This window comes from Octopus bimaculoides, chromosome 19 (assembly GCF_001194135.2).
Source record: "Octopus bimaculoides isolate UCB-OBI-ISO-001 chromosome 19, ASM119413v2, whole genome shotgun sequence".
NCBI lineage: Eukaryota > Metazoa > Mollusca > Cephalopoda > Octopoda > Octopodidae > Octopus > Octopus bimaculoides.
The window spans coordinates 25,564,567-25,576,536 of record NC_068999.1 but is presented as its reverse complement, the minus strand read 5'-3'; the positions used below and the strand labels follow the sequence as shown (position 1 = coordinate 25,576,536).

Genomic DNA, 11,970 nt, shown 5'->3' with positions numbered 1-11,970 from the left:
ATATATATAATTACTATAGTAAACATATGAATATATACTACATACACAGATGAACAGAAAACACAGAAGGTCACCAACTCGTCTTCAGTTATTGGCCAGAGTATTAAAGCACAACTTTGGCCATTATTGATAATATTGCTGGAGGCACTGGCAAGAAACTTGCCAGGAATGGGACCAAAACATAACAAGATGAGACGGGCTCAAGACAAGACTTAGTAACTGATGAGGGGCAAAACAATAAACAGAATAAGAGCTTAGGGCCACACAAAAACAATAATTAAAATGATAATAATATATATACAGCAAGAAAAACCTTAGGGCTGCTGGACATGACAAAAATGGGTAACGTGAAGGAGAAATGAAAACTGTCCTAAAGGACTTTAAACATGGGAGGGGTAGAGCAAGGAGCTCAGAAAATCGTGACCAGTCTGGTCGAAGGCAACGGCAAAAAGAATGACATCGCCTTAGGCCATCACGGATCATGTGATAGTGGAAGGAGAGTGACAAAGACAGAAAGCAGGAGAGAGAGAAAGAAAGGAAATTAAGAGAAGAGAGGAGCTCAGAAAATTATGAGCAGTCCGGTTGAAGGTAATGTGTAAAAGAATGACACTGCCTTAGGCCGTCATGGAGCACACGGTTTATGGGATTACCTTAGGTTTCACGTCCATAAAGGGTTTAGCTTTATGGCATATCATCAGACCCGAAAGCTTGTTGGCTTAAGGCCAACAGAATATGGAGGAGGAAAGGACCCTGCTACTCAATGTCAACAAAGTGGATTGTCTCCCTTTGGCTATTGATTGCTGGTGACCCTGCCATCCTGTGGGATCCCATAGGCTGGCAGGAATTATGCATAGTGGAATGGGTGAGAATCCTAAAGGACTCCCAGGGAACATCCTTAACTCCAGAACAGAGGTCTTCAGGCTGTGTTTACATTTCAGGAAATTCCTGCTGGCCTATTGGAACCCACAGGATGGCAGGGTCACCAGTGATCAATAGCCAAAGGGAGATAATCCACTTTTTAGACATTGAGTAGTGGGGTCTTTTCCTTCTCCATATTCTAGGTAGAAAGGCTTCCTGATGACATGTTTTGCCTGCAGTTCACCATGAAAGCATGTCCAAGTTGTTTGTTTTTCATTAGACTGGGAGATTATTATCTCCCTTTGAAACAATCCCTCACTTGGGGATTGGCGGTAGGATGAGCATTCAACCATAGACAACTTTACTCAATGTACTCTCATCTGTCCCATGCAAGCATAGAAAAATAGACATTAAGAAAAATGATGGCATATGCACATACATAATATAGAAGGAAGGTACCAAAAGAGTTGCGTCTAATATACCTAATGATATGATAGTAGAAAAAAATGAATATATTTAAGATCATTGTCAAAGGATCTTAAGTGTGTGTGGAATAAGTGTACATCTTTTGCAGCAGCACTGATCTTTGTGATATTTGTTCAGCACCAAATTACTCTTTTGTAACAGCTGCTATCAGAAATACCGTGAACTGGTGATTGACTCATTGGAAATATGTAACTATTGACTCTATCTTTTACCAGCTAAGATATGAAATAAATATAATATATAAAAATAAGCAACAGTAGCTGACTAGTTCTTTAACTAATATAAATTTTTAACTAGAAAGTAGACAGCACACATGCACACACACACACACACACATACAGGTGTGTGTGTGTCTATATTCACATGTGCGTGCACACACACAGCATACACATACACTCCTCCATATATATATATATATGTGTATGTATGTCAAACTGAGATGATTAAGTACAGTTGTTTGGACACAGGCAATTTGGTATAGCTAACTGGACATTCAATCTGTTTTGGCTCTGAAAGCAAACACATACATGAGTGCACAGAAATATATACATACTGATGCGGAGAGTGAAAAAAAGTGAAAGAGGGAGAGTGAGAGAGAGAAAGGGGGAGGAATAGAAAGGGACAGAGTGAATGAGAAATATTAAATTTGTTGTTAAATAAGTTGGTGTCAAATTAGCAATGCCAAAATGACTGTTGCGTGTGTGTGTGTGTGTGTGTGTGTGTGTGTGTGCGTGCAAGTGTGTGTTTGTATGCGCACGTTTGTATGTGTGTGTGTGTGCATGTATACATGTGTGTGAGCATATGTATATATGGCTGAGACCTTTGGCAATATGCTGTGCTTGAGAAGAAGACCCATCAAGCAAAGTGAAACCATAGTCATGGCAAGTACTGGTGTTGTGCAACTGGTACCCATACCAGTGGCATGTAAAAATACCCTAATGCCAACCACTCTCAGAGTGGTTGGCATTAGGAAGGGCATCCAGCCGTAGAAACCATGCCAAATCAGACTGAAGTCTGGTGCAGCCCCTCGGCTTACCAGTCCTGGTCAAACAAGCCAACCCATGCCAGCATGGACAACAGATGTTAAATGATGATGATGATGATACATGCACACAAACATACATATCGTATTTTCATACAGTCTATTGAAGTCTACTCACTAAATATTGGTTAGCATGAGGCTATGGCAGAAGATAGGATAGACTTGCCTCCAATGCTGCAGAATACTTTTGAAGCAAGTTTCTTAACTACATAGCCATGCTAGTGTTTACTTGCTTATACACTATTTATAAATATACCTTAAAATTATATGTTTATAATATAAAAAAACGTATAAAAGTAGAACATCATTTACTAACCTTTGGAGCCTCTTAATCCATTTAATCCATCAATACCTGGAGAACCAGGAACTCCACGGTTACCTTTGTCACCTTTTGCACCAGTTGCTCCTGGGTTTCCTTCTTTCGTTTGACCAGGTGGGCCCCGTTGTCCTTTTAATCCCCTTTCTCCTTTTAGACCTGACAATCCATTCAATCCATCTTTTCCAGATGATCCATCACGACCAGGGATACCAAATCCTGGAGTTCCCTTCATTCCTCTATCTCCTTTTTCTCCAGGTATACCCGGTAGTCCAGGTAATCCATCTTTTCCTCTAAGTCCTGATATAAAAACAGAAAAGATTATGCAAATATAATTTCAAGTAGCTAAATCCAGATTGAAGACAAAAAAGCATAACAATAATTTAGAGCATCCAAATATTTGGAAATTTTGTAGACTTCTTGTAATGTTTAAATCTGACATTACAACATATGAAATGTGACTTATTTATCAGTTTAAAAATTAAGCCTGTAGTGAATAAAATCCCAAATGCATTAATGTCTAACATTTCATAATGGGTAGGTACAGTCAAGGTTAGAAAATTCTGCACAGGTTACTTTCACACAAATGTGGATGCAGAATTTTAAAATGTTGGTGAAACATTTTTTATTGCAATAATAATTCCTTATGAATGAGCTGTTTCCATAGAATAAAGCTATATCAGTATTGAATGATAATTTTGAGATTAATAAACTCTAGAGTGGATATTTACAATGTTTGTATTAACACCACACTATTACACTTTATGTAGAAAAGAAGCCTTAGAAAATGAGCATATTCTGAAATGAAATACTTGATAATGTTTGTAAAATAGCATACACTGAAATGATCTGGTAAGTTAATAGTAAAAAAATTGATCATCTTTGTAAAAATAACTCATTAAAAAAAACTTGATATCTGTGTTGGTTTCAAAATATATTTCTATAAATAATGGTAATAAATAAAGAATTTGGTGGTTATTGTCATATGAACAATAGAAAACATCCATGATGACTAACTTGCATTTGTTTCAGTTAAAATTTAAGAATAAAAATGAAGAGATAACCTCTGTGGGATTAAACTGTGGTTATTTGAATCAAATTATAGAATTTGGAGGAACAGGATTCAGGAATTAAAATATAAAGATTAGAAATTATAGAAAAGACTATATAGATTACATGACCCTTGAGAAAAATTAATAAAAATACATTAGATAAATATAAATAATACTGACCAGAAAATCCGGTATCTCCTTTTTCACCTTTGGGACCATCTCTACCTTGAGGACCAGGGGGACCTGAAGTTCCAAATCCACCTACTTCTCCTTTTGGACCTCGCAGTCCAGGAGGACCTGGGTTACCCTTTGGTCCATCAGGCCCAGCAAAACCACGTGGACCAGGTAAACCTGTATCTCCAGGTGGGCCAACAACTGTTCCCTAAAGGTGAGAAAGAGAGAAAATATTCATGTCTAGGTTGTTTGTGAATGTAGCAGCAGTACTGTTTGAGATATGTGAGCAGTAGTCCAATGTAGTCCTTACTTTATAGAATGAAGGCCAATAATTGTTTAAAGTAGAAGTATTTTCTATTCACAAAAAGGAAGTCTTAGTCTTTGAGAGATTTTGTAGTAGATGTCATAGATATGATGTCATTATGAAAGACCATCAGAGATTAGGAAGCTTAGCAATTTGAGAGCTTTAACAGTACATTGTTTATTGAGAAAGTGATGTGTTGCAAGAATGGTTCTTTGATAAGTGGAATGAATGAATATTTTTGTACGTTTGAATGAGTTGAGTTACCTTGTTCCCATTCTAGGATGCTTTTGAAGATTGGTTCATATGAGCAAATGTGGTGTAAAGTGCAAGATTATGAACAACATAACTTCCTTGCATTAGAGATGACAATATATAGTTTGGAGAAAGCTCTAACAGGAAATTCTGATGCAAAGATAAATTAGATGACAAGCTTTGATAGGATATTATTCTAATGTTGTTCAAATGTTTTGTTTATGTCAATGACACTGACTTTCATTCTTCTGTCAATGATGAGAGATGCAGTGCATGCGGTAAGAAATTTCTGTTAGAAACAGCAAGATGAAATTGTATCTCTGATTCCTATATGGGGAAATAAACAAAGGAGCAAAGGCAGCATTTATTAAAAACCATCTTCATCACATCTGAGATGTTAAAAGAATGTAGTTGATAATTTGGAGAATTGCTCTTCTCTATTATAGGTTATACTATCAGGTGTTTTCAGCTGGAAGTAGAGACTTCAACTGAGGTAATGAATAAAAAGTTTAGTGATGATAGAAACTTGATAGAATATTAACAAGATCAGTTTATTTTGTTGAATTGAAATAACTAAAAAAGAATGCTCCATGTATAGGTTTAAATAAGAGGCAATGCGAGCATCAAGTATAGTGCTTTATTTGTAAAAGTACTGCTTACAGGGCAATCTACATTGAGAATGGTGGGGAAAAAAATTCTGAAAAGTTAGAGATCTCTGTAGCAAAGGACAAGGACAAGAGAGCTTAGCTGTAATTTAGAATATGCACAGATAGACTTTGTGAGGTGCACAAATATATGCTTTGTTATTCTGATAACATTTCTATATATTTTGCAATGGACAGTAAATAATTCTTTGTTGCAATTTGATGGTAATATCCCTTAGGTGTTGTAGGCAGTGTTCTTTATCTTTATAGATGCAGGAACCTTTCAGAGCATCTGCTTATAGAATCAATATAAATCTGACATGAAGTGTCTAGTTGGTATGTGGATAGTGCCTGTAGGTGCTCTGTTTAGAAGCAGTGACAGTTAGTATCATATGCTGAAGAATATATGTAACTAGAAGAAACAACAAGCAAGTTGTCATTGTAAGTTTGGGAGATATGATACTGAATCCCATAGAAAAAAAATGAGTGAAAAAGAGTTCAGGTATAGATACCATTACTTTGGTGGGTATATATTAATGTTTTACTGCTAAGGTGTGTCTAGATTATTACTAAATATTAAAAAATTTTTGCATTATTTATAAACGGAATATATCTTATGTAAAATATATGGTATTTTTTCTAGAAATCAAGGTTTATAATATTGAACACAATTTGTTTTAGCATTGTAGGCCACTGATTTTCTTCATTATCTACAGCACATTATCTTTTAGTATCTATGCCATGCACCTGGTCTTCATTGTAAATAGAAGAAAAGGCATTTAGAATGAAATTAATGCTCTTTTTGTTAAATATCTTTTTTAATGAATATAAATCAACATTTTCTCTGATGATTATTCTGGATCAAAAGTAATCGTCATATTCAATGAACAGCTGGCAACATAGACTCAAACCTTAGCTCAAATTTGCATTGCTATATTTGAAGGTCATCATAATTGTTAAATTTAAGTTGGACTTCAATAATTCATTAAACAACATAATCCATTCATAATATTTATTTAGAAATTATTTTAGAGAGTGTTATTAAAATTATCATTTTAAAGTTGGCTTTAATACACTAATATGAAATCTAATATGATTTGGTTATATTGAAGGTGGCGAGCAGGCAAAATCATAAGTATGACAAGTCAAAATGTTTAGTGACATTTCATCTGTCTTTACTTTCTGAGTTCAAATTCTGCCAAGGTTGACTTTACCTTCCATCCTTTTGGGGTCAATAAAATAAGTACCAGTTGAGTACTGGGTCGATGTAATTGGCTTACCCCCAACCCCAGAGTTGCTGGCCTTGTGTCAAAATTTGAAACCAGTATGATTTGGTTATATTTACCTAGATATATTAAACAAAAAGATTGTGCAGTATTTTTTATATGACAATAAGTAGATTTGAACCCACAAATGTTTATTATTTAATGCAGATTTACATTAGGAATTGGTTAAAGACTTGGCATATTTGTCTTATTCATGATTACATTATATAGATTTGGTATTAAATCCAGTAAATATCTCTACAAAAAGCACTTTATTGAATTTACTTGATTCACAAGAAATATATAATTCAGTGGTTTCAAATATAGAAGAGGTATTAAGCATTACATCTGAGATGTACATCAAAGGACAATAAGGATTACATATTGCAGTATAAAGCTAAAATTAAAAAATAATCAAAACCTTTCATTCTTTCAATACCTGTTTCCAGGTATATTCTTTCTATATAATTACTTTGATTTGAGTCCTTTGATTCTCGTTCACAATATTCAGTTGGTAAATTTTTATGAGCAAACCCAGAAAAAAACCCATTAATATTTCATATAAAACAGAATAATTTATATAATTATAAAAATGTCTTTAATTCATCTTGTCTATCTGTTAAAATAGAGAAGTTTGTGAGAATAATTGGAGTAGATGTCTAAAATTGGTCTCATAAATATGAAATATTAATGATACTAAATTTTCAGTAAAGTGTGACTACAGGTTTAAAGACTGAAATTTACAAAAAACATTTTTATTTTAAAAAGGTTTTGGCCTTAGTGATGATTAACTAATTGTTATAACATTATTTCTAACAAAGTCAAAACAAAAAGCTTTTACTTACTCCAGGTGGACCAGGTGGGCCAATAGATCCAGTGATACCCCTCAATCCAATGTTGCCTGGTTCTCCTTTCAGCCCAGGGAAGCCATTCAAACCAGGAAGACCATCCATGCCTCTGTCACCCTAGAATTATTTTCATATAATGTTTAAATTATAGAAATGGAAAGAAAAAGTACTTAATACATAAATTTTATTCATTATTACAAACTGAAGCTTCCTTTCGTCACAAATTCATTTATCATTTCCCAGACTGATCTCTTTTCTACCTTCTATCATTTATTAGCTTGCAGTCCAAGTAGCAACACTTTTTTTATATTCCACATTTTCAGATGAATGGCAATTTGTTTGATATTTCATTCTTCACATCAAGTGAACCTATGAAACTCCACTGGGAACTCTTCTCTAGACTAATTGTTACCAACAATCCAAGTAAACTTAGATTTTATCCTTTATGAGTTGGTATTGAAGATGGATAACCCATGGATAACCCAAATATCGATGTAGTAGTACTTCCCAATAAGTACAATTCTTAGGCAGAGCAACTAAGAAAATTAACAAATAAGAAGCTCGAATAACATGAAATACATTTACTATACAAATTAAAGAATAATGATATAAGGAATATATAAACTAATGAAATAGGAAAATGGAAGACTGGATCCAATATGAAAATGAACAGTGTCCTGGAGGTTAAATGATAATTGAATATATCACTTCTATAATAAATGAAAAAAAATAACAAATAAGAGTAACAAAATTTATGAACTTTTCATCTAGATTATAACTTCATATTTGTACATGTAGGCATCAGATAACTTGAATGTATGTATAAATGCCAGAATCTCAATATTGTGAAATTCACAAAGCTGGTATCACCATCCAATGTTTTCAATTTGGGTTTTGTCTCTGTTAATGTGGGTGGCTGTATCTACTTCAATGCCATAGCAACTGAGGTAGGCAGGTGCAGCCCCCACCACCCAACCTTTGGGTTGGCTGGTGCCCATTCTCTCTTGTTATCATGAGGCTTTTTTGGAGCTGGATTTTCTATGGGGAGCAAGCCCTTGCTTACTCCCAGCCTCAGTTTCTAGACAGTTTCTATCATGATTTTTAAGAAATGTGGTGAAAAACTAGCTAAGGAAGGTGGGGATGCTACTCCCTGAGACCCCTTTTGGAGCCCCCCTACCCTATTTACAAAGCTTGTATATTGATACATATGGAGCTGCACCCACCCAGCCATCCTTGATTCTGTCTTTATTCTCTCTCTATCTACTTTCTTATACCTTGAGGTTAGACCCTAATACTGCATCTACACCATCCTTTTTCCTTTCCTTCTGGGGCATATATGAATCTTCTCTACAGTAAGACACATGTACCTATCCCTCTTTTTTTTCCTATTGATGTAATGCACTTTCTTGTACTCACAAGTCCATATTATAGATCCAGTGTGGAGGCACAATGGCCAAGTGGTTAGGGTAGTGGATTCACGGTCATAGGATCATAGTTTTGATTCCCAGACTGGGTGTTGTGAGTGTTTATTGAGTGAAAACACCTAAACCTCCACGAGGCTCCGGCAGGGGGTGGTGGTGAACCCTGCTATACCACAACTTTCTCTCACTCTTACTTCCTGTTTCTTTTGTACCTGTATTTCAAAACGCTAGCCTTGTCACACTATGTGTCATGCTGAATCTCCCTGAGAACTATGTTAAGAGTACATGTGTCTGTGGAGTGCACAGCCACCTGCACATTAATTTCACGAGCAGGTTGTTCCGGTGATTGGATCACCTGGAACCCTCATCATCGTAAATGATGAAGTGCCATGATAGATCCAGCAAATTTATAATAAAAACAACATACCTTTATTCCCATAGGTCCCTGTGGTCCAGGTAAACCTTGCTTTCCCTGTAAAGGAAAAAATAAAGATATGTAATTCAAGTATGGATATATAAAATAAAACTAGAAAACTTATTATTTAATACATTATTTAATACATTATTTAATACACTGCCTTGTCAAGACAGGCAATGAATTTAGAATAAACCAATTTAGAGGAATCAATTTTTCAACTTATACCTCTATCTGAATTTGAAAACAGTACTTCAAAGCAATGAAAGATTCACATTTATACAATTACTTCCTACAGTAATTATTTATGGCAAAGTGAACTGAGCCATACAAATTAAATGATCATGAATTATGGTAAATAAAAAGCATTACTTACTCTTGGACCAGCTATTCCTGCAACACCTTTTTCTCCTTTCATTCCAGTTGAGCCTGGAAGACCCTGTCAAATATATATACACATACACACATAGATATATATATATAAGATAACACAGAACACATTGTAAACATTTCTAATACTAAAACTTCAGCAATGTTCTTGCTAAATGGTATACCGGTATTCAGGAGCAGAATATTTGACTTCTTGGCTTTTGATTACATCTTTGATTTCAGCCTACTACTATACCACTTATGTAAACTAAATATGAGTATAATACACATTTTTTCATTTCAAAACAACTGTCAGGATTTGAGAAAGTTTTATTCTTGCTATTTGCAGCACCTACAGTTACCTACTGAGAGTTAGGTGGATTAGGCTTTTGAGAAAACAAATTATCTTAACCAGAAACAATACTCTCTCAGTGAAATTACCAATCTGTTGATCGAGCTATCTAGTTTTTCTAATAGTTTGAACTTGATTTACTATAAGCCATTCTTATCTAAATCCACTTACTTCATCTGTCTCATAATCTTGTTACTGTTTTTCCCAACTGTTACTGGCCTTATACTAAATACTTTATCTAAGCCTTCTTCAAATTTTTTTTCAGTAGCTGAAGTGAAACTAGTTAATGATATTAATATCAGATTAATTGCAGGTTAAAATAATTTATCTAGTAAGTAAACTTTTAAATTGCTTAATTAGTGAATTATTTTTACACCAAAACTCTTCAGGTCATTTCTTTTATGGTTTGATAGTTATGTGTTGACTAGGCTTTTCTGGGGAGGTCTAATATGATCAAAACATGACTACAGTTGTCACCATAACAGTCAAAGCTCAGGTTCACTCTCTCCTAGTGCATCTTCATTTAGCTTTTGATAATTTTAAATGTGGAATTTTCTCCTTTGTTCCTTTTGAGATGACTTTTCACCAATGTTAATGAGTTTTCTTTTCATTATTGATATAATTTGGATTGATTAAAAAAAAGTTTCAGTTCTTCATTTTAAGTATGTTTAATTTGCGCTTAACCATATGTTCTTCATGAAAAGGGCAGCCATAGAAATATTCCAATTACATTAACATCAGTTAAGTTAATGTTAGCATATTTAATCCGGAAAGAATTAAAAAAGCCAACTAGAAATAATTATGGAGTGAGGAAGACAATATTATTTGATGTGTAATATTGTTCTGAAACAATATTACACATCAAATAATATATGGAAGGAGACAACTCTGGACTTATTTCAGTCTTATTATAATCTCATTAGCAGAGGTTAATCTTTATCATATTTGCCAAGGTCATGATGAGAGAATAACAAAATATAAGATTGTACAATTAGTTGGTGTAGAAAAACAGTGCATCAATTATCCTTATTTTCAAACTAATGAATAAATCTTAAGAGTGTATATATAAAAATATATCTTTGCAATTTCTATATTGTCATGAAAATTTAATAAATTCAAATTTAGAAATAAAAATGTTTTCAAGTAATGACAAAATAATAAATGAATAAAACAAAAGGATCTTACATCATAACCTGGATCACCACGTAATCCTGGTGTACCTCTTTCTCCTGTGCTACCCTGAAAAAGCAATATTTCATTAGTGTGTTTGAATAATTGAAATGAATTAAGAAATAAAAGTAGACTCAAGATATGTTCTTCTCCTTTTTTGTATTTAATCTCCCAATTTTCTCTCCTCTCTTTCTCTAGCATGTTTATTTTCACTCACACTTTTATGCTTAGCAATACATGTCTAGAATAAAAACTGAATGCAAATAACAGTGTTGATTTTGATATAAAGTTTTCATTTACATGAGAAATAGCTTGAAAGAGGGTACGTAAGAAGTTATATGTACCCTATTTTGCTATTTCAACTGTGTGGTTTTGATTTTTAAAATCACAAACTCTGGTTTAAGAGCTATGTGTCATTACAGATACAAAAGAATCTGAAGCTCTGCATCTCAATTTCCACAAATGCTACACATGCAAATAGTGTAGATAGCAGAGTTCTATTCAACATGATAATACTGCATAGAGAACAGGCAACTAGCAATTACATCTGGCAATGAGTTTGAACTTAAGTCACAAACCCCATCTTCCAACAATTCTCATGGAATCACTCAGAAATGATCTTGCTTGGACATATTAAGTTCTAAAAGATATGTAAGGACGACCGTGCAAACTCAAAAAAGGAGATATGGTGACGAATGGAAGAAACAGAGGACTCCTTTTATTTAAACGCATCACACGGTCGAACACACAATAATATATCAAAGATGATATACATAATATGTTATGCTACGATAACATAGATGACCAGTAATGAAAGACCACAACCGTATAAGATGAATAACAGAAATATTTATTGTAGCGTTAAAGATGTATGTCTGTGTGAGAGTGTGAATGCGACATATAATAACATAATCAAAGACAGGCCGTCATACAAAGAAAAGTATGTATGTGAGTGATACATGTGTGTGTATGTGAGTTATTACAGCAGATAGAAAGAGAGTC

The 11,970-nt window shown here is 34.0% G+C and overlaps 1 protein-coding gene across 1 annotated transcript in view; it reads right to left on the bottom strand.

Annotated features, from left to right (window-relative positions):
* Window positions 1–11,970, bottom strand: part of LOC106877515 (collagen alpha-2(IV) chain) — a 68,528-nt gene that overhangs the window by 44,571 nt on the left and 11,987 nt on the right. Inside the window, exons 9-14 of the mRNA XM_052974643.1 lie at window positions 10,984–11,037; window positions 9,454–9,516; window positions 9,090–9,134; window positions 7,239–7,358; window positions 3,935–4,136; window positions 2,703–3,002 (exon numbers count right to left, since the gene is read on the bottom strand). Coding sequence (XP_052830603.1) covers window positions 2,703–3,002; window positions 3,935–4,136; window positions 7,239–7,358; window positions 9,090–9,134; window positions 9,454–9,516; window positions 10,984–11,037 — 784 coding nt within the window. The remainder of the gene's footprint in view (window positions 1–2,702; window positions 3,003–3,934; window positions 4,137–7,238; window positions 7,359–9,089; window positions 9,135–9,453; window positions 9,517–10,983; window positions 11,038–11,970) is intronic.